The sequence below is a fragment of the Cydia strobilella genome, chromosome 17 (genome assembly GCF_947568885.1).
Source record: "Cydia strobilella chromosome 17, ilCydStro3.1, whole genome shotgun sequence".
Classification (NCBI taxonomy): domain Eukaryota; kingdom Metazoa; phylum Arthropoda; class Insecta; order Lepidoptera; family Tortricidae; genus Cydia; species Cydia strobilella.
In genome coordinates this window covers 9,148,030-9,172,313 of record NC_086057.1, presented here as the reverse complement: position 1 = coordinate 9,172,313, position 24,284 = coordinate 9,148,030, and the positions used below count along the sequence as shown (strand labels likewise).

Below are 24,284 nucleotides of genomic sequence, written 5' to 3'. Positions count from 1 at the left end.
TACCTGGCCCTTTGTTGGTGATGGGTGATTTTAACTGCCATAATACAATGTGGGGCTCAATTGTTTCTGACTCCATTTCGCCCCGTTTGTTGAAGTTGTTTGATGAAATTAACTTGTGCTTGATGAATGATGGCTCCCCCACCAGGAGATCCCCCCCTACTCAGAACCCTAGCCCTGTTGACCTTACTCTAGTTTCCCCTAGTTTAGCTCCCCGTCTTATGTGGGAAGTCCTTACTCACTCACATGGTAGTGATCATCTTCCGATCCTAATTTCTCTCCCGTCTGTGACTCCTACTCTTCCTCCCTCTTCTCCCCCTCTTTTAAAATACAGGCTGGATAAGGCTGATTGGTCAGAATTTTCTTCCTTTGTATTTGATGGTGTCAATTTGCTTCCCCCGGTGTCGGATGATAATTTCTTGGAGTTGTATTTTAAATTTGTTGATGTTCTCTCTAAGTCAGCTGATAGGTGTATCCCTTTAAAAAATTCTTCCTATGGTAAAATACCCTCCCCTCCGTGGTGGGATGCTGAATGCACTGATGCTATTAAAAAGCGCAATCAGGCAGAGGATGCTTTTACTGGGGACTTGACTAGTTTAGAAAAGTACTTAGAATTTCAATCTGTTAACGCCCGGACTAAGCGCCTTCTGTCTATCAAGAAGCGCCAAGGCTGGACTCGTTTTTGTGAAAGTTTGTCTCCTCGCTTCCCTTCAGCTCTTGTATGGAAAAATATTAGACGTTTCCGTGGTTATATGTCACATATTAATTCTCTTTCTAATAATTCCTCTGGTTGGTTGGAAAATTTTATAGACAGACTGGCCCCTCCTTCAGTTCCATCTCAGGATTCCCTTCCCCTATCTTATCCATCTGTACCCTCTAGGGACAGAATGGATGAACCCTTCTCTTTTCCAGAATTATTATCTGTACTAGAGCATCTCCGGGATTCTTCACCTGGTATTGACGAAATTCCTTATTCCTTCATCCAACGTTGCCCTGACTCATCTAAATTATTCTTTCTTTCTATAATTAATAAAATCTACATCTCAGGGATTATTCCAGATACTTGGAAGAAGCAGATTATTATTCCGATATTAAAGCCGGGTAAAGATCCTAATGATGCACTGTCATACAGACCTATTGCACTTTCGTCCGTCTTGGCTAAAATACTAGAACACCTTGTGAAGAATAGGCTTGAGTGGATCTTGGAATCTAGAGGAATCATATCTTCCTCCCAGTTTGGGTTTCGTAGAGGCATGGGTACTATGGATAGCCTGAGTATACTTACTTCTGTTATTCGTACTGCATTTTCTAGGCGTGAATACGTTGTAGGTGTATTCCTTGATGTAACGTCTGCATACGACAATGTTCAGCTATCGATACTCAGGCAGAAAATGCTACAACTGAGTCTGCCGGTAAGAATGGTTAATATCATATGCAATCTCTTTATGGATCGTTCCATTACTGTCCGCTTCCAGGGTTCCCTTTCCCCCGCTAGAAAGGTTTGGAGAGGTCTCCCACAGGGATCCGTTCTGAGCCCCATCTTGTATAGCCTTTACACAGCGGACCTTGATAAATCTGTTGATTGTTTCTGTGATATTCTTCAGTACGCAGATGACATTGCTCTTTATTATGTTTCTAAGGATGTCTCAGAATGCACAATTGCTTTAAACTCTGCTCTCTTTTACCTTAATTCCTGGCTTACAGATCATGGTCTGTCCCTATCAGTTGCCAAAAGCTCTGTTGTTGTTTTTACACGTAAATATCGTATTCCTGACATTGACATAGTCCTCAACGACGAATTGGTTCCTGTAGTAGATTCGGTTAAATTCTTGGGCCTTTACTTGGACTCGCGCTTAACCGGTGTGGCCCATTTAAATTATTTAAAAAATAAATGTGAAAAAGGGGTTAATGTACTGAGATCATTGTCTGGTGCTTGGTGGGGCTCCCATCCCTTCTCACAAAAGCTACTATACAATGCTATTATAAGAAGTCACTTCGATTATGGTTCTTTTTTATTGGAGCCTTGCAATAAGGCTGCGCTATCCCTTCTTGATAAAATTCAATCGAAGTGCCTTCGAATTGTTTGCGGAGCCATGCGTTCTTCTCCTACTAACGCTCTCCAGGTGGAATGTCTAGACCCCCCATTAAGTTTGCGGAGACAATTCCTGTCTGATCGCTTCTATTTCAGGGCAGCCCAGCTTTCAAACCATCCGCTTCTTTTTCATCTAAATAACCTGGTAAACATTATCCCTACTTCTGATTATTGGACTAATAAAGAACTTCCTTGTCTCATCAAAAGCTTTCAAAAATTATCTGACGCAACACCTATGTGGACCTTTCCTGTTAATCCAGTGTTCCTAATTGATTATGATGCTCTTTTGTTTCGTCCAAATATTATCTTTTCTCTTGGTATAAAAAAAAATACTTCTGGTGCTAATAATGTCTTTTTACAACTCATTGAGGAAAAGTGGCAGAATTTCCTTACAATATTTACAGATGCCTCGAAACTCTCAACTGACCTTGCTGTTGGCTCTGCGGTTTGGATTCCGCGTTATAAAATTATATTAAGTTTCAAAAGCCCTCCTACCACATCGGTGTTCACAGGGGAAGCAATATCTATCTTTGAAGCTGTTTCATTCATTCAGTCTCACAAAGTCCCGAAAGCAATAATATTATCTGACTCCCTTAGCTGTCTTCAAGATTTACATAAGTTTCCACTTCGCTCCAGGGATAATCTTTTTATCATCCTTAAGATTAGACAGTCCCTATACCAATGTTCTCTACTTGGGCTTGAAGTTGTTCTTGCTTGGATCCCTAGTCATAGTGAAATTGATGGTAATGAGCATGCAGATGCCTGTGCTAAACAGGCGATTGAAATTGGTTGCTCTTCCTCTTATTCCAAGTGCTATATGCAGGACCTCCGCAACTCTGCTAAAGCAGATCTTGTCAGACAGTGGACTGAAGAGTGGGAGATAACTAGCAAATCCACTGGCAATCGCTATTATAGGATCCAACCGAATATTCTTGTCAGACCTTGGTTTTTCAAATACCATAAGATTCACAAGTCAGTTACCTCCTCTATTATTCGTCTTCGACTTGGCCACAATACTTCCCCTGCTTGGCTAGCTAAAATCCATATTCTAGATCATTCATTATGTGAATGCGGCCTGGAGGAAGGCACCCTTGATCACATCTTCTTCAACTGTCCAAATACTCATGCCAGTTTTTATGATTTTCTTCCTGACTATATTCAACGTCCTGTTAACATAAACCATATCCTTACTTTGGTTAACACTACCTTTGTTTATGTCCTTGCTAAGTTTATGAAAGATTTTAATATCAAGCTTTAGCTCCTTTTAAAAGTTTTTACCTGTTTGTTTACCCAAACTTTCCTGTAATGTTCCTTTTAAAAAAAAAAAAAAAAACCTGATCCTGGCAGTTGGCTCATTACTTTCTATAGTTTCTATTGGTTTTTCTGGCCGTCCATTTTTTCTATTTTTATTCCTATAGTAGTTTAGATTCTTCAACCGATCAAGCATCTACACGGACTGGATCAAGTTCTGATACTGAAATTCTGCTCCCACAACCTTGATGCTGGCAAAATTGTCCCAATGGACAGATGCCATAAGAACCAAAAACTGAACTGAACTGAACAAGAAGGTATAGAGGGAAATGCTTGGAACACAATTTTTGAGTCCGTAACTTGACGCCGTAGCCCTTGACGTATAAACGGCCTAAGAATTTCTACAACTTAGTGTCCAACTTATCGCTCAAGTTTCCATCTGACTGTGCTATCTATGGTAGCTGCAACTAATATTCCACGCGAATTAGAAACGTCCCCACATGTACGAAAACTTAGTCCTCTGCCCGATAAGTTTACAAAGGCCTAAACTATGAGATTAGGCGCTAAACTATCATTGGTAATATTAAATAGAGATTGTGGCACGAAGTTTCCAAGCCATGCGGTTTATGGGACAGCCTTAGCTTGCTATTAGTTAAGGCAAGTTTTCACATATTTAGATAACTAAGTATAAAATACACAGATACGGTTCATCAATAAGCTATGTTTGCGTAAATGTCTAACAGTAAAGACGCTGATCGTGATCAGTTGAGCAAGTTGGCAAGTCCTGTTTTTTCTGTGTCAATAGGTACGGAAGCGTAACAAACAACGTCTTAGTATCTGGAATACTAACTAATTCTGAACAATGACTACATAGACGACATCTTTATATTGTCTTCGAGTGGGTGAGACGACAAAAGGAGTATTTAATCCTCCACAGATTTTTTACTTTGGAACCTTTTATTCAAAGGTCATGACATTACTTAACCTATACCTTTAGGGTGTTCATATACAGTGTGGAAAAAATTTCTGGGCCCTGAAGGGAAAGTACCTTGAAACCTTAAGTTAGCTCATTTTACTTGAAGGAAACATTCTTTTAATTTTAAAAAGAAACATAATTGCATTCAAAGGATTTTTAAAATTAGCTTGTCTCGCCCGGGAATCGAACCGACTAAAAATTCAAAAAAATAAACACCATCTATTTTATTCTACTAGTCGATACAGTTAATGTTAATGATAACATTTTTCCAAGAAACATTATAGGCCTTAGAACACTTGTCTGTCGTACAAAATATCCATAAAATCGAATATTTATAGGACTCGAGAATATTTTTAGACAAGCAATAGTTATTTGTGCAACAAGAGAGGAAAGTTGGTTTTTCTTGCGAGTGTTTATTTTGAGTCCCGAGAAAGCGAAAGATTCTATAATTGAATCACGAGCGAAGCGAGTGATTCTCAGGTAGAATCTTGAGCGTAGCGAGGGACTCATAAACACGAGATGTAAAATAACTTTGCTCTCCTGTTGCACACATAATTTTTCACCTCAGTAGTGAGAACATATTAAAGGTTAAAATGTATTTTGAATTACACAGAATAAACAGAAAAAAAAAGTATTATAATATGTACGATACGATAAGATACGATACGATACGATGCGATACGATACGATACGAGACCGGACCGGACCGGACCGTACCGTACCGTACCGTACCATAAAAAAAATGTAATAAAAGTATGAAGTTCATGGCCTTCACTAAATTAAAAAGCTACATTGTTTCACTCCCTGGAGTGAGGAAAGTCGCACTTTCCTCACTCCAGAGAGTGACGAAAGTAGGCTTGTTCGAGCTGCTGAGGTGAAAAATAAATAAAAAATCTATTAATGAAGTTTTGTTTCTTTTTAACAATAAAATAATGTTTCCTTTTAGTAAAATGAGCTAACTTAAGGTTTTAAAGCACTTTCCCTCCAGGGCCCATTCATTTTTTCCACCCTGTATTGCCTGTTAGGGTTTTCATTTAATAATAACGTAAATTTAACGTCATTTAATTGTTGTAGGTATAATCGAGCACGAGCCGCGTGACATGACCAGCGACCACGCGACAAGGATTGACGACGACTCCGCCATGCATATTAGCGACCGCGACACCCCGCCCTACACCTGCGACCCTAACCCCCTCAGGTATGTATAGGGTATTCCACAAATTTTTATGAATGGTATCAGTCGATCAGGTTTGTTTTGAGGATCAAATGTCTGTATAGGACCCATTGTCTTAAAGCAATACAAACGTCACAAATGATGGTCAAAGTCTGGCACCCGCACTTTACTGACGAAACGCTTCTAACAAATTGGCATTACATCGTGGCGTCAGTATGTAACGCCGCTGTTGCTTAAAAGCCGTGGAAAACAAGGAAATTGCGATTTTGTCAGTGAAATATTGCTTTTATGTATATTGTTGCTAAAATGTAAGGAATGGAATGGTACCATTATTTTTTTCCTATTTGGAAGTTTTTTTTTAAACTGAAGTATTTATTTATTATTCTATATATTTTATAAATTTCCAATTTATGGTGATAAATTACTCATTTTCTATCTATTTAACTAGATTCAGTTATAAAATTCAACATGTGGAAACAACCCTATTACTGGAGTCAAACGATCTTTCTGCTTCTGCAAATGTTTTATATAACACGGCGAATTATGCATGGCTTTATGCACGTAATAAAACAAATGTCACTATTGAACACCACGCGATCGAGAGTCGGCGGATGGAGTAGACGGACACTGTCTTTATCACGCTGTCGCGTAGAGATATGCGATCATCATAATGTGTAAATAATCGCAGTCCCGGGTGTAGTCTCGGTAGTTCAGATGGCAGAGCATGGGCTAGTGATGTCGCTAGTTCAAGTCTCGCCCGAGATGGTGATTTTTTTTTCACTTTCAATTTATTTCTAAGCTTAATAACATCGTTTACGGACGTTTCTGCTTAATACAAAATTAATTCATTATAATATATACGTATTACATCGGCAAATTATTGCAGAGAATAGCTAATCGTCATAGAATTCAATAGTTTTGGGTATGTCGCGCTAGTGACTAAAAATACGTGAGTGAAACCGCTAAGTTAGTTAAGTTAATATGTCTCACGATAGTTTTAATTCGATTAGTGTTAGGTATTTTGCAGAGTTACAAAATATGGTTTGAGTGGTCTAAGTCCTCTAACTCTTACCTATTTAAGTGTTTTTGGGTGACTTGAAGAGAACCGCATAAGACTTACGAACCGCGGTTGACCAACTCCAGCACCGGTATCATGGTCGCGTTTTTGTCACTTGTCACTTGTCATATCATGCGTCACTTTCGCACTTAAGTACATGTTAGAGCGTGACAGGTATGGTGACAAATGATAGACAGCCGTCCATCTTAGCCCCGCTGATATACTATACTAGGTAGAAGACTGCCATGACGGGTTCACGCGTGTTGCATTTGTTGCTGTGTAAATTTTACTTTATATACCCATGTGAAATCTTCTATATCTTTATATATCTATGAAATAGTGCCCCTTGGTGATGATATGAAATGTACCCGTACCCGTGTGGATACCCCTTTCATAGGCATAACGTATATAATCCCAGTGGCCTGGGCCGAGCAATACATTAGCGCTAGGGATGACTAGGGAAGTGAATCGAGTGCATCTCCGGGGATGCCCGCTTTGATTATTCACCGGCCTGGTACCTGACCTAGCTGCCCGGCGGCTCATTGTTTGCGGCTCAGCAATTGAGGGCAAAAATGCCATTGATATATTATACTAAGGCTGTGACTTTAAGGCTAGTGTATGAAGTTTTTAAGTAGTGATATTGGCGTAGTGCGCCAGATAAATACCCACTATTTTCTTATTTTCTAAACAGTTCATTGTAACTCACTTATTTTATAAACAGTACCTACTTGTGACAGTGACGGATATGGTTTCGGACGACTTGCAACTTGACTCGTAGCTGTACTACCCGCGCAGGAATACATGGCTAAAATCTTCCTGGTTCCTCCCGAGCACCTTGTTTAGGCATGCTGGTTTCCTGCGGATTTATTATTTTTATTAGTTGTTCGCCTACGTAGTACGCTGCGTTATGCGGTTCTCTTTAAGTCACCCAAAAAATTACCACTTAGTTTAAATCTTAACGATATCATAACGTTATATTTCGTTTGTGTTTCAAATTCCGCTCAAAATGTATAGCTATTTTTTCATAACGTTATTATTTTTTATCAATAGAATATTTAACGTTATGAATCATGTAAATGTAACAGCCACAGCATAAGGTTTTATTACACTGACCAGTGGTCAAGGTTCACCATACATTTTGCTTAGTGAGAGACAGAGACGCAGTGCACATTGGACCAAGATATTGTACAGGTGAGACCAACCTAAGGAGCATCTCGTCTCGGTTGTCGCGTTCGACGTCATATTTTTTTCCGAAAAATGTATTGGGAGTAACGTTATAAAAATAATATTACGCAGTAACGGTATGAAATACCGGCTAAATAACATTTAATAATGTATCAATAACGTTACTACTTCGTTACTTATATTATAATGTTACTTGATAACGTTACAGGAAAAAAATGGTTAGTTAAGGTCTGGTTGTGATTAGTTTTATATCATTTAACGTCACTTATGTAAAAAAAGTCTTGCTCAAACGCACGTGACAGGTATTTTAATCTGAATTTGGAACGCTGCCGCGGTGATGCAAAATATGTTTCGATAAATTGAACGTATCACGGAATCGAATGTTTGCACTACGAAACAAATATCACGCTACTATAGTCGCAAAGCTTTTATACGTTTTATACACACGATTTGTTTGTCCGGAATTTGTTTAGTTTGGTACTAAAATGAAGAAAAAAAAAATGTTTCTGTTGCAGGCACACACACGGCTACAATGGCGACATGAAGAGCAGGCATATAAACTCCGGTGATGAGGACGATTTAGATATAAGCAGTGAGTATTCATTTTTATACTTACAAGTATATAAATCTATAATTATTTTATTTTATTTTATTTTATTATAGAAAAATAATTAAAGTTTAACGCAAACACATTAACGTGAATATAATAATTTAAAACGATTTAAGAACTTGACATTGACGTGTGACTGATGATAGGGTTGTGACCTTTTTTCTATACACATATAGTATTTTTATCAAAATATTGAAAAAATATAGTATTTACTTTGGAAATTTGAAAAAAAATAAAATAGGACGCCGATTTGAGGCGAATTAAAAATCCAAGTCGCATACGATGCGATATCGGCGATATCGGTGACATTTGTATACCCCATTCTTGAGTGATGAAAATATAGTATTTTTCGTACTATATTGTTTTTGTATAATATATAGTACAAGTGATTAAAATATAGTACGATACTATATATTATAGTATGGGTGGCAACCCTAACTGATGATGACATTATTGACATTAGTAAATAAACATCCTTTAAATCCTTTTAGTTATTTTTGCATGCTAATTTGTTTCCAAATGAAAAAATGTACAGAACCGAAATCTGCTGGTACGTTATCACAAAAATTGAATTGGCTATGTTAATTACGTAGATAATCCAGTATTTGTGCATATAATTTTCATAACAGAATGCAATGGGTCAATGTTTTCGCAAGATCGCGTCTAAAGGTAACCTTCAATTTTAATAACGTACCTACACCATAAAATCCCTTAAATAAGTTTCGGTTATTAAAACAATAAATCTTTTTATGATTATTGTGAATTTCAAGTATATACTATATACCATTGCAGGAAGGTTACGACTGTTTCGCAAACGCAAAAACGATGACACAAAAACAATGTGTATTTATATGTTTTCTCATAAGTAAGTCGTTTGATCATCACTGTTATCGTTCTCGTAGGATTTAAACACATTGTTTCTTAATAAAATAATAAAACTAGATTTTAATCGGCGTGTGGCTGATAAACCTTTAGGTTTTACCACACAAGATCTTCCTTATTGTCTTGCAAATTAGTCCTGTGCCCTAATCATTGATAGCCTTAAACTAGCTGTATAGTTTTTTCAATCATTATATTTTGTTGAATAACTATTTGATTCTATTCTAATAATGCAAATACCGTCGGCTTTTTTGTTTGTTATAAAAAGACAGACTTTAACAACTTTTGATTGTTAGATGATATTTTTTACATTGTTACTGGTAATGTTATTAGTGATAAATGATAACGTTTAGATAATTTCATATCCATATCCCTTGGCGGTTTTTGGCCATTCTAAATCGTCTACGCACCTCGTCCGTACAAGATCCAAAGGCGTACCACGATAGCTTGCGCGATAGAGAGGCAAATAAAGAAATTTAGATTTTCGAATTTCGCGGTAGGCCCTCCGGTGTTTTTTTAAATGGGCTACTGCCTGTTCAGACTTGCCGGCATCGTTCCTACGACTGTTTCCCGGCGCTGATCAGCGGCGCGTGTAAGTCGCCATTATTTTAAACAAGGCGCCGAAGCGTGTTTCAGTCACAAGTACACTTTACTTTGTCAATTAATTAACATCCATTGTCTCCTGAAACAAAGGTATTTTCGGTCCATTTCGTTTCGTCTTTGAACTTTCACTGTCTTGATTCAAAATTCTCAATAATTTTATTAAAGAGCTCGCTTTCATTTCATATCCGTTTGCAGTAATAGAATAAACGGCTTTACTTTTTAGATGAAATAGTTATTTACGATACAAGTGCGGAAAAGAGGAAATTCTAAACGAGTGGCGATAAATTAAAACACGACCGCAGGGAGTGTTTTAAATCGACACGAGTTGCGAATTACCTTTTCGCACGTGTATCGTACAACGTTTTACAGTACATATGGCCCTTTAAACTTTCGACATATGCACGAAAAGTGCTCATTCCCGCACTAGTGCGAAAAAGTAGCACCATATGTACTGTAAATTATATTGTTTTGTTGTCACACATGTCACCTTTACGCTTTTGAGCGCAGAAAACATCCAGTGAGTACTGTGGCCCATTTCTTGAACGGTATTAGACTAATATTATTAGTCCACGAACTGCCAAGTCGTATGGGTTACCATGGCAACACACTTATAATATTAGACGAATACCGTTCGAGAAATGGGCCTCCGAAATATCGATCAACCTCTACAATTGTTTGTTCTACATTTATAGGTACGTATAATTTCTGTCTTGATTTAAAATAATATGAATATTTTATAATATTTATTAACATCCACTTGAAGAAAAAAGGCTGGAGTGTAAACGTTACAGGAATATTAAGTATATTATTTCCTAAATAGAGGAAATACTTAATGTGTTCGGCGCCGGGAGCTCAAAGGTTTCTAATTCTAACTAATCGATTAGGTCTCAAAAGGTTAGTTGCTTGTTATCCTTCCAGAAATAGCAACATCATTACACTCAGCACAATGGCAACTTAAATTTAGTTTACCTTGTTATTACACTATGACCTTCCCTCGACCCGATATTACTATGGTGAACTATATCGAATTTGTTGTATAGAAATCGATATTCAATTACGACTCAATACCGCAGGACACTATTGTTATCATATAACGACATATATATGTGTAGAAAGTCCGTTTAAAGCTTACGGCCCGATTCGAACTTTAAGATACGTCAAATATTAGGTCTAGAAACGATATCGATTAGATATGTTATGACAGTGTCAAAAGTGACGTTTCTTCAAACAGAAACTTCACTTTTGACACTGCCACATCTAATCCATATCGTTTCTAGACCTAATATTTGACGTATCTTACGCAGCGTACTACACGTAGGCGAACCACACGCGATCGCGAAGCGAAACGAAGCGGCGCGGGGTGAATCAATATTCAGCTAACCTAATATCGTGGAACGTCTCCAGCCACATCGCCGTTCGCGAAGATTACAGGCAAATTCTCCGCGAGAGAAATTGCTTGAGTGTCTTACTGCAGCATTTGAAGTCCCCCAGTCTCACCGTCGTGAGCAACTCCTGTGGAACGTTGTGGAACCTCTCTGCGCGCTGCCCGCAGGACCAGCAGTTCCTCTGGGACCACGGAGCCGTGCCCATGCTCCGCAGCCTCATCCATTCCAAACATAAGATGATAGCCATGGGCTCTGGTGCGGCCCTAAAGAACCTTCTCAACTCCAAACCGGGAAAAACACACATCATCTCACTAGACACCACAGCGAGAACTATGAACTTGCCTGCTCTGCCTACACTTGGAGCTAGGAAACAGAAAGCTCTCGAACAGGAATTAGACCAGAATTTAGCCGAAACCTGTGACAACATCGAACCGGCGACCTCCCCCACTACACATATATATTAATCAACTAACCTATAGAAGTGTCCTACGTAGGCGATCTCGTTGCGAACGCGAATGCCGTGGGCCCGCCGCGCCGCGCCGCTTCGCGTTCGCGAGTTGTTCGCTTAAAACGCGACGTTAAAATTCGAATCGGGCCGTTAGTAATCCTCGATATGAGTTCTGGAGCTGGGCAAAAGGATTAGGTTAAATAAAATGTATCTTATGCGGCAGGTAATAGTGCACATTATTACCTGATGTACGGCTGAGTTAGCAGTTACCCAGGGTTTTAGTTTGAATAATGAATAGGCTGGGTCAGCCTGGGTCGAACGCGGCTAGTAGTGATCAGGATAACAAACATACTCGTAATATGAACGAGGCATGTGTTTCTATTTCTGTTCGTTTGTTTTTGCAAGCTCTTTTTAGGGTTCCGTACCCAAAGGGTAAAAACGGGACCCTATTACTAAGACTCCGCTGTCCGTCCGTCTGTCTGTCTGTCCGTCTGTCGCCAGGCTGTATCTCATGAACCGTGATAGCTAGACAGTTGAAATTTTCACAGATGATTTGTTGCTATAGCGGCAACAGAAATACTATTGCCGCTATACTAATACTAAGAGCAGAATAAAATTAATATTTAAGGGGCTCCCATACAACAAACGTGATATATTTGCCGTTTTTTGCGTAATTGTAGGGAACCCTTCGTGCGCGAGTCCGACTCGCACTTAGCTGGTTTTTTAACTTGCACTAGTGTGTCTTTAGATATACCTACTTATGTTATTTTGTAGAAAATGTTTTTGAGGTTCAGGATTTATAATAGAAATTATGCCGCCTCAATTTTAGAATATATTCTTGTATGTAAAATCTACCTATAAAATAAATACCTAGCTTAGTTAAACACGAACTTGAAGACTACTTGTTTCTCAAACATTTATAAATATACTTTACCTTTATTAAAAACACTGGAAAAGTCTATAAAGCATAAATAGGTTCATTTGTTGAAATTGTCTTGTTTATTTTGTGTTTAGTTTTACTTCAGGCGAGGGATATAATTAGCCCTTAAAGCTTTAATAATGCTATGGATTTCTAAGTAGGTGTGTATAGGTGTAGGTGTTTTTTTTTCAGTGGAACCTCTAACTGCTCTATTTTCCGCGGAAGCTTACTCACGGAAGTGAGTAATTATTGTTAGTAACTACTACCTCACTTGTTTCTGATATTTTTCGCATCATTTTAAAAGTTTTTCAATATGGTTTAGTTGATTTAGCTAATCCGTTATGATTTCTTTTGTGTAACGACTGATATGAACGATCGAGTTATCATAGGTATTATATGGAGATGTTACATGCTCTATCTAGACGTTTGACATGTTTGTATTTTGTCTTTACAATCAAGAGCACACACACGACGCGACGATACATACATAGATACATACGACGGCTCTACATTAAATACGGCTTTGTTCGAAGAACACAAATCAACTAACTTCTTATAACACAGATATCCATAACGTCGTCTAGAACAAGCAACACAAAGGCGAAACTAACCCTTACAGATAGAGAATAGCAGACAATAAACCCAAATAAATTTCGTATACAAAGGGAAAAATGACCAAGGTCCCCCAGTGTCCAGAGCTGGAATCGAACCAGCGTCCTCTGTTTACGCGACAGATGTCTAGACCGCTCGGCCATCCGGTCACGGTGGCATGGGTCTAAATTTCCAAGTATTTGAAAATTTCCTAAGGGCTTGTGGCGCCGCCTGACCATCCCTAAGATAGAACAGTATGGTTCGACCTCCTAACCGAATCAACTCAGGTGCTTACGGGCTAGCGGGCTTAGAGTAATAGCAGACAAATACAGCTCTATAAAATATTGGTTTGTTTGTCGATAGCGCGGGGCGCTTGGTCGTCGGGTGAGGCGTCTCCGGGGCTCTCCGACGAGGAGTGCGGCGGCGGCGGCGCGGGCGAGTCGCCGGCGGCGCTGCTGGCGCGGGTGCGCGCGCTCGGCCGGCGGGGCCTGCACGCCGAGTACGAGGAGATCCGCGCGAGGGCTCCGCCTGGCACCTTCCACCACGCCAAGTCAGTTTACCACCCTTTTTACTTTTTAGCTTTGCTACATTTCTGATCTGTTAATTCAATACGAATATTGCTTCTTGCACTACAATCAACCTAATCTACCAGATTTACAAAAAATATTGTAGTTCTTTGCATAAACTAACGACAATATCGTGCACAAATAATTTTGACGTCACTCCGTAACAGCCTGTTGTTTTTGCCACCAATGGGACGAAAATGTTTTTTTATTACCTAACCTAACAGTCCTCTTAGCCTGCACGAAAGTACCCGTGTAAAGCTACAGAGTGAAAATGATTTCTATATTGTGATCCTTCTATACTATTATGTATTCTGTGCTCACGCCAATTCAATTATTACTGCAATATGCTTTAGTGATCGGGCGATAATGGAACTAATGCTATTAATCGAGCCTTGCCGCGTACTATGTTTATTCATTACTAATAAACAACACAGAAGGTATTATCAATTTCGCTAAATTGCCGGATTCATAGAAACAGCAAGGGCGAATTAATATAAACAACGGTGCGGTGTAAATATTTATGTAATAGAGTATTTCCACCTAAATCAGAATAGGCCCTTGCCTAGTCAATAAGTATAGGTACTTAAATTTGACCTTGTCCGCAAAGATATTGTAAACATACAATGGAAAGTGATTAGTTTACCGGCGCCCATTGTATTAAAAAATATGCTCAACAATTATCGCGCCAGTGCTGAAGGTTTCGTAATTTTTAGTGTTATTTCGTCGTAAATTGTACTGAATGAGAAAATGACAACTTTTGCAAGCTCGGAAGACCTTTCCAGAAGAGAACAGTTTTATGTTTTTATTTATAGATTTGCAGTTCTGATAATTGCAGTTTGCAGATCGTACTTAGTGTCAGTAGTTAGCCGGCTCTCAGGATTGTTAACTAGTGCACTTTATATAAAAAAAACCCGCCCCAGAAGCCAACATTTAATACTGTTAACCTCATTTCAGATTGCCGAGTAACCTAGCCAAGAACCGCTACACGGACGTGCTGTGCTTCGACCACTCGCGCGTGCTGCTCTCCCAGACGGACCCCGACGACCCCACCACAGATTATATCAATGCCAACTACGTCGACGGGTACAAGCAGAAGAATGCCTTCATATGTACGCAAGGTAAGTTTAATCAAACCGTTTGACGTATAAGAGTAGGAGCCGTTGTACAGGAGCCCTTTGCTTATTGGCGAAGTATCAGTGTAAAGTTTAAGTTTCCGATGTAGGCTACACATAGGCAGGCTCTCTAACGCGGACCGTCCCAGTTAGCATGCCAGGTTAGGTCGACCTAATAGGGAATTTCATGTTAACCATTTTTTTTGTACAATAAAGTGATCTACTACTACTAATATTACGCAAAACTCTGCTTAGGGGGAGCCACTAGCACATTCAAAGCGAAATACAAAAATCGAAATTTCGTTATCTGCCTCTCTATAACTCTTGCATATTCGAACGACGCAGATACCGAAATTTAATTTTTTGTGTTTTGCGGTAGGTCCCTGTAAACAAACCGCCTTGGTACATCAATTTCATATTTATTCGCAACAAATTATCTGTGAAAACTTGTCAAAATACTGTTTAAGGCGTAGTATGTACAAGTTACTCCATGGTTTAGGATGTGCGCTAGAGCTGCACTCTGGTGGCAGAACATTGCAGTATTAATACTCCCTATTGTAACTGTTGTTGAAGAAATAATCATCAAAAGGAATTTATAAGGATCCGGAGCATCTTTCTGTCTTACGTATTTTATTTTTATTTTTTATTTTTTGTATATAAAATATATATTTGTTTAAGACAATGTTAAATTTTAAAATATATATTTGTTTAAGACAATGTTAAATTTTAAAATATATATTTGTTTAAGACGATGTAGATTTTTGGCAATCATCGCAATCTAAATGTAGCATAATAACCGTATTTGCTAAGTTTCACTTTACAAGACAAATCAGCAGTTACTTTATCATTCCTTCAACGCAATGTTCTTGGAACCCTGGAAAAGTAGCGTTTTGGCAGGTGATTGTGCCGTTGGCGCGCTGCCATCGGCTGCGTTCGGTCAACGGTGATTGATGGCCGGTTTATCGCAAATTTCGCGCTTCAAATGTACGGGAAATTAAATTTCCACTAATATCCGAGTCTTAGAATAGGTGAATATACTTCCACCGGCACCGGTGAGCTACGTCAACGGTGCAGGAAATTTCAACGGTAATGAATCAATGTTTCTATATGAATTTTCCATTCCGTCATTTTCGGTCTCAACAGTTGATAAGCATCTTAACGGTCTCCTTTGATATTATGAGATGCGTGAGAGTAAAAATCACTTGTAATACTGTGTAAGACCCATTTGTCATTCCTTTAATTAAAAAAAAGTCATTTTAGCATTATTCGGCTTTGAACGTTTATTAAATGAAAGCAGCTGCTATTTTGATGTTATCTAATGAAGAGTTGGCACATACCTAAAACTTTACTAAAATTAAACTAGTACAGCTTAAAGTACCTACAATTCGCATTTGTACTTAATCATAAAGACGAAATAAATGCCGCCAGTGCGTATAATGTCTGCCGTTAATAGTTTTCCAATAACTGTAACGGCGCCGACTAACGAGAGTAACGTACGCAAATGGCTCGCGGTAAACATACCCATTATGTTATAAGTTGCCTAAACACACACTCGTTTTCGTTATACAGGTGAACTTGCGTGTTCCACTTTATTTAATTTGTGTAAATAAGTTCAATTTGCGAAAGATAGCTCAAATTGAACGAGTATGTAATGAGTGGAAATAAATTCTCCTTTATATCCAAAAAGTTCTTAATAGTTATCCTACTTACTATACCTTATTATTAAATGTAATTCATTTGGTGAGATTTGTTATGGTCATTGAATAGACTGAATATTAAGAGTCAGTGTCTGAGGGCTTATAAAAAAAATCTTTTCCTATCGATTTGCATATTGATGTTGAAATTGTTGTAGTTCCCCACTTCGAGTAATTATTTATCACCACATTGTACGGGCCAAAACATGCCAAAAATTGTGTTTTGACGTATATATTGTCTTGTTTTCAGGACCCCTCCCTAAAACGTTCGGCGACTTCTGGCGCATGGTGTGGGAGCAAGGCACGCTCGTGATCGTGATGACGACGCGTGCCGTGGAGCGCGGCCGCGTCAAGTGCGGGCAGTACTTCCCTGTCGCCGTGGACACACGGGCAGTACACGGAGGCTTCGCAGTTACTGCGGAGGCCATCGAGCAGGAGGATGATTATACTGTGACGCATCTAGTGCTCACTGATCTGAGGGTGAGTTGTCTGTATTGTGTGCTTGTCGTGTTATTGCCGTCAAATGAAGCCATGTCAATTGCAGGCAGCATTTCCCTGTCACTGTTGACACCCGGTCAGTGTATGGAGGCTTCGCAGTCCCTGCTGAGGATTTCTAGGAGAAGTGTGACTATACTATCTTATCTTATCTTTATCTTACAGTCATTGATCAGACTCAGAGTTATTAGAATTAGAATTACGATATTGTGAAAATAATTTATTTGTTGTCAGATAAGGGTGCACCTAGAAAATGCTTAGCTACAATGGTAGCTTCAGTGGGATCGGACAAAGTGTTATTTTGTCCTGTCCCCAGATGGTGGCAGGCATTTGAGGGTATCGAAGGCTGGTCGTAATGGACATAATTTATACACGTTTAAACGTACCCGAACACTAAGAAGAGAGCGAAACAATCTCCTCTTGGAGCTCGGCTTCTCCCTTTGATTTAGAATGTTTTCCGTTCACTTCTATCTTTGATGGATTGATCATTACGGAGAATAGGTCAAGCTAACGGTGGTTGTTGTGGCGCAGACGGAGCAGTCGCGGCGGGTGTGGCACGGGCAGTACACGCGGTGGCCGGACTACGGCGTGCCGGGCGGGGCCGGCGGGGGCGGGGGAGGGGGCACGGGCGGGGGCCGAGCGGCTCCTGTACTACGCTTCTTGCAGCTAGTTCGTCGTGCTCAAGCTCGAGCGCTTGCTGAGTGAGTACACTCTGTCTTATACCAGTAGGCCGAGCACATGATTGACGCGACAGTATCTCGCCGCGAGACAGACTACCTATCTTATACTAACTGTATGAATTAAAGGGGGACGGGTAGTCTATGTCGCGGCGAGATACTCTCGCGCCAATTATGTGCTAGCCCGGCAGGGGTGGTAGTACACGCGGTGGCTGGACAAAACAGTGTTAAAATGAACGTTCAGTGCATTAGGAGACGACAGTATTATTTCATTTATGACCTTCCGCTGTCGAATATTACTCACTTCTAGTCAACGACAGTAATTGTATACGTAGTACTATAAGATAAGTTACTCAAAACTAAGATGTATACGTTATGCGTTAATGATGGATTACATTCAGTAACATACATTTCTTAAGGTGGTAAAATAAAAAGCTTCTAAACAAGTACTTTGAAAATGAAGGTTTTGATAATTTATTAATTTTAGCGTAAGTAAAGTATTGATAACGTTAAATGTATGTTTCAGACTTGGAGACGCGTGGGCGGGACACAGTAGAGGGCCACCCATAGTGGTGCATTGTTCTGCCGGAATCGGACGCACAGGTGTGTACTTTTAACGTGTTTTTGAAGTGTACCGAAAGCGATGTGAAATAATGTCTGTTCGTATGCTTCGCATATTTATTATTCAACAATAATCTTATATAATGTCATCTTTCTTCAGTGTTTACAATGTTTATGTTTGTGTTTCTTCCCACGCCCGCAGGTCTCATTAACACTGGGGGCCAGTGTGGTTTTAGGCAATTGGCATGATGACAATACCTAACAAAGAATCATGGAAATAATGGTTTCAAAGAAACATAATTATATTTCAATATGATTCTAAAAATGTCCCAATTTCAGTATAAACATTAGGATTATTAATATTTTCAATAAAATAAAAGTGCTAAATTCTCTAATCGGCCATTTTGACTGAAACACCAATCAGAAGCGAGCCAAACCGTGACTTTTCACCTCAGCAGCTCGAACAAGCCTACTTTCGTCACTCACTCCAGGGAGTGAAACAAAGTAGCTTTTTAATTTAGTGAAGGCCATGAACTGCCACTTAATACTTCGGGGTCTATTACAAATTCGAAATACATTTTAACCCTTAATATGTTCTCACTTGTGTCACACGAGAGCAAAGTTATTTTACATTTCGTGTTTTTGAGTCCCTCGCTAAGCTCAAGGTTCTGACTTAGAATCACTCGCTTCGCTCGTGATTCAATTATAAAATCTTTCGCTTTCTCGGGACTCAAAATCAACACTGGCAAGAAAAACCAACTTTCCTCTCTTGTTGCACAAATAACTATTGAGCAGTATAGCCAAAACCTCATTGACCGTAATCATACGTCCACACCAAAGTTTGGATGTTCAAAAAGGTATTTTTTTTATTTCACCATTAACCATTTATTGCGTATAAAAAATATTATTACACGATATAAAGTAAATATTTATTTGTTATTATATAAATAAAATGCTAAATAATACGATATTTTACTAAAAAACTTTTAATTATTTGGTTGAATAGAACTATCATTGCCATGTTGGCTGTCGTAAACAGAAAAAATTAAAAAGTAAAACCGGCGCCCGATATTTGCACTCAAAATTTACACGTAGGCCTATCTAAATAATTCATCTTAAATTGCAACCGTGTGAGTTTTTGTATAAAATGAGTTATTGTGATGAATTTTTGCAATGTATTTATCACGCTAAACGTAATATATAGTGCTGAATATCGTTCAGGTTCAAGGGAAAGTTCGGAACTGGAAGTGTAAAAAAGTACTCATGTAAACAATATTTGTTTTATTGTGACTTTTTTCACAAATGTTTTTAAAGATTTTTGTCAATTTATGCACATATTTTATTTTACAATTAATGAACATATCGATATATCAATCACGATAAATCGATTAATTCAAATTGATCAATTTCAAGGAACCGGTCGGTTGCCTTTCATATTGCTTTCCTACATCACTGCAATGTTTACCAAAGCGTGACATTACAAACGGACGCAAGGCTTTTTTGCGTGAGGTTTAAAGTTGCTATAAAAAAATGCAATTATTTATGTTAAAACTTATGACCTAGCTGAAATATTGCGTTTTTCGAAACCAATACAAGTGTACCGACAATAATATTGTCTTCGGTTACCGCGATAGTTACTCATGAAATAAAACTATGAAAACGGATTATATCGCGTATATTGAATTTATAATACATCCCGACGTTTCAAACCCTTTACAGCGACCACCCAGCCAACGTCAGCCACCCGTTGACCACGAACGCTGTAAAGGGTTCGAAACGTCGGGATGTATTATAAATTCAATATACGCGATATAATCCGTTTTCATAGTTTTATTTCATGTACCGACAATATTAAAAGGGATTTCAAAATGTGTCATCATGCCAATGATTGGTTTCGCATTTGATTAGAACATGAACCATTGTGTTGTGTTACAGGCACGTTCCTAACACTGGATATTTGCGCATTGCGGCTGGCGACGGAGCGCTCCGTGGACGTGCGCGGCACCGTGGAGCGCGTGCGCGCGCAGCGGGCGCACTCCATACAGATGCCCGACCAGTACGTGTTCTGCCATCTCGCCGTGCTGGACTACGCGGTGAGTGCGCACTCCATACAGATGCCCGACCAGTACGTGTTCTGCCATCTCGCCGTGCTGGAGTACGCGGTGAGTGCGCACTCCATACAGATGCCCGACCAGTACGTGTTCTGCCATCTCGCCGTGCTGGAGTACGCGGTGAGTGCGCACTCCATACAGATGCCCGACCAGTACGTGTTCTGCCATCTCGCCGTGCTGGAGTACGCGGTGAGTGCGCACTCCATACAGATGCCCGACCAGTACGTGTTCTGCCATCTCGCCGTGCTGGAGTACGTGGTGAGTGCGCACTCCATACAGATGCCCGACCAGTACGTGTTCTGCCATCTCGCCGTGCTGGAGTACGCGGTGAGTGCGCACTCCATACAGATGCCCGACCAGTACGTGTTCTGCCATCTCGCCGTGCTGGAGTACGCGGTGAGTGCGCACTCCATACAGATGCCCGACCAGTACGTGTTCTGCCATCTCGCCGTGCTGGAGTACGCGGTGAGTGCGCACTCCATACAGATGCCCGACCAGTACGTGTTCTGCCATCTCGCCGTGCTGGAGTACGCGGTGAGTGCGCACTCCATACAGATGCCCGACCAGTACGTGTTCTGCCATCTCGCCGTGCTGGAGTACGCGGTGAGTGCGCACTCCATACAGATGCCCGACCAGTACGTGTTCTGCCATCTCGCCGTGCTGGAGTACGCGGTGAGTGCGCACTCCATACAGATGCCCGACCAGTACGTGTTCTGCCATCTCGCCGTGCTGGAGTACGCGGTGAGTGCGCACTCCATACAGATGCCCGACCAGTACGTGTTCTGCCATCTCGCCGTGCTGGAGTACGCGGTGAGTGCGCACTCCATACAGATGCCCGACCAGTACGTGTTCTGCCATCTCGCCGTGCTGGAGTACGCGGTGAGTGCGCACTCCATACACATGCCCGACCAGTACGTGTTCTGCCATCTCGCCGTGCTGGAGTACGCGGTGAGTGCGCGACCAGCCTGCACTCCATACAGATGCCTGACCAGTACGTTTTCTGCCATCTTACCGTGCTGGAGTACGCGGTGAGTGCGCACCCCATACAGATGCCTGACCAGTACGTGTTCTGCCATCTCTTTATTTAATTTTCTTATTGAAATGGTTGAATCTTACATATAACAAAAGCTGGGTCTTTTATTTTTCGTTCATGTGTATTGGACTGCCAAAATTGCAACTGTACATGCTTTACCAAACCTACTCGTTGGATGGCAGTCAAAAATAAGCGTGTTACTGAAAAGTACCCTAAGTTTGAAGGGTATATTAGGTGAGGTACAGACTTGTCGGAGAACTAAATGCTGGTATAAATAACGATAAAATAACGTTCCAATAAAATAGGTTCATACAAATAAACAATAGGCTATTTGACTAATTTTTGAAAATGGTTTTAATTTATTGTTTATGACTTAATAATTACACTACATTGATATTTCCGTGAAATTTCCTGTATTAAATATAAAAAAACGATGTTAAAGTTTATTTATTTTGAACGCGCCTTAAACGCTGTTTTTGCAAAGGGGCTAATCACGTGACACGTGTGACGTCACACGCGAGTAAACTCAGTCAATGAGCTTAGTAAATCTTATGGTTTATGTGCATTGAATTGATTATTTCACTGTAAAATGGTATATAAATGGTGTATAGTGCCGCAATGTTTAAGTACGACTATAAAAAAATCCAGATAAATTGTTTGTTTCCATTCCAACGAATCCCAAAAAAAGAGAAATGTCGTTAAAACTAGCGCGAAGAGACCCAAAGAGCATTTAAGCGCATATAAATGTTTTTATGTGTGAAGACCACTTCGATGTAAGTAATATTTAACTGTAAATAAATATGGTAATTAAAGCAGCGGATTTTGTTATTTAACGAAACAAGATCTAGGTATTTAATGTATTACTACATAACCTCATAACATAGCTCTTTCAGCATTAGTAGGTAGTTAGTAGCATACTTTTTCTTTCAAACTAAAGTGCAGTATGGAGATATTATTCTCGTCATCGTATTCTATATATATATATCGTCGTCGTATTCGTATCATCGAAATCGAAATGTTTTTACATTTCTAAGTTCCGCAGCATAGTAATCCGGATTATCTTTGAAGAAAAGTGTAACCATTGATGCGTCTGTCTGGTAGGTTGCGCTATCAGCTTTCACATATTTCGGCTCCATTTTGAGATTCTTATGAATATTGTGCTACTAGATATACGGATAAATAGGAATATATCAGAAAACTGTGGAACAATAACTAAAATTAACTAAATACAAATAAAACAGTTAAAACACTCAAGGCAATCAAGAATTTTTACCCGCGTGTGACGTCATCCGAGAGTTGACCAATCACAGAGCGTTCACGTCCCTGATGAAATTTCAAAAAATATTAAATTTTCTTTAGTTTATTTTCCAAAAAATAAACATAATTTACATTCAAATATAGTGAAATATACTTTATTAGTTTATTATCTTTCAGGATGACAGCAAATCGTTATATATTTTTAATGTTGTCAAATACCCTATTGTACCTATTTTATTAAGGTGACACTGATTTTTACTCCCTTTTGTAAAGAATTATTTTTCACAATCCAGCCGCTTATTCGCGTCTAACGACAATCCGAAAGTAAACAAGTAGTTAATTAAGTCGCGATTTGGCTTGACATGTTTTGATTCGTGGGTGGCTAGAAGGTAATATACCATCTGTTTTCTATTTATTTTAAAAGAACAATCAATAACCATGCTCATTTCATATTTCAGGTGCAAAATGGCTACTTAGAATCAGCTGACCTGTCCGGTTTCGACGACAACGAGGACGAGTCGGAATGAAGACTGTCGCAGTCGCACCATCCCTGCGCCGTGCTGTGAGCGCCGCGCGCACTCGACGCAGACTCGAGTCGCGCAATCCCAGTTTCGAGTCGCTCAGTCGTGGATCCGAGTCGCACAATCCCGGTCGTTCAATCGCGATTTTGAAACCCGTAATCGCCGGCGAGTCGAATAAAAATGCCGTGTGAATGCCACTCGACTGCAAACTTGGCTTCGCTTCGGACGATCATACCGTGTCAGAGTTCAAGAAGTGGCCTACACTATTGTATTTCCTGTTAGTGTGAATTTTGAGAGGCACGTGACAGATTTTTTCGGTTTTCAGATATCGCGTATGTTGTGTACTGCAAAACGTGAGTTTAAAAAAGTGTGGTGCTACTTCGTCCCTCGTATTTTTGCAATGTTGCAACAGACTCCGACCGGATATGTAGTGGAATCTTAGCACAAAAGTGAACTGTGTTCATTAGAATTACGTGGAAGTGAAGTGCTCTCAAGGAACTGAAACCGGACTTCAAACCGTTGTGATATCGCCATGGACGTGTAGCCACGTCTTTTGTTGTAAAATGGAACCTTGTGAACCTAGGAACCATGTCAAATTGACAAGTAGTAAGAGATGCCTTACAATTTCATTTATAAAGTCAGTTGGACGTAGTTCCGAGGTAATTCAGGGTTTGTTGACTGCATGTAAGCCCCAGTTTGGCCAAATAAAGTTATACAGGATGTACGCGAGTTGCTTGCCTGACGAAAGCTCTAATAAAGTTGTTCTTATATTATAGTAACAGAACGAGACAGTCTTCGGCTCTAGTCAACGGTGATCAACTCGAGCGCTGCCTTCTAGCATAAGTTCTAGTGATTACAAAAATATACATACGATTGAGAACGTTCCTTTAGCACGAATAAGAACTGAACTAGATCATTTGGAAAGGAAACCTCGTGAATCGAGTATTTATTTTGCATATTTAAAAAATCTATGTAACCAAAAATATTTCCATAATTATTTAGGTTTTTTTTTTTATTATGATTATTTATTTATAAATGATGTATGGCTGTGTGAAGTTTTTCGTCTGTAATTTATGTATTAGTTATGTAT

The 24,284-nt window shown here is 39.6% G+C and overlaps 1 protein-coding gene across 1 annotated transcript in view; it reads left to right on the top strand.

Annotated features, from left to right (window-relative positions):
• Positions 1–23,314, top strand: part of LOC134748982 (tyrosine-protein phosphatase non-receptor type 9-like) — a 119,631-nt gene extending 96,317 nt beyond the window's left edge. Inside the window, exons 7-15 of the mRNA XM_063683855.1 lie at positions 5,391–5,514; positions 8,248–8,324; positions 13,531–13,717; positions 14,688–14,851; positions 16,790–17,019; positions 17,566–17,735; positions 18,238–18,314; positions 20,208–20,365; positions 23,132–23,314. Coding sequence (XP_063539925.1) covers positions 5,391–5,514; positions 8,248–8,324; positions 13,531–13,717; positions 14,688–14,851; positions 16,790–17,019; positions 17,566–17,735; positions 18,238–18,314; positions 20,208–20,365; positions 23,132–23,200 — 1,256 coding nt within the window. The 3' untranslated portion in view covers positions 23,201–23,314. The remainder of the gene's footprint in view (positions 1–5,390; positions 5,515–8,247; positions 8,325–13,530; positions 13,718–14,687; positions 14,852–16,789; positions 17,020–17,565; positions 17,736–18,237; positions 18,315–20,207; positions 20,366–23,131) is intronic.
• Positions 23,315–24,284: the final 970 nt, after the last annotated feature.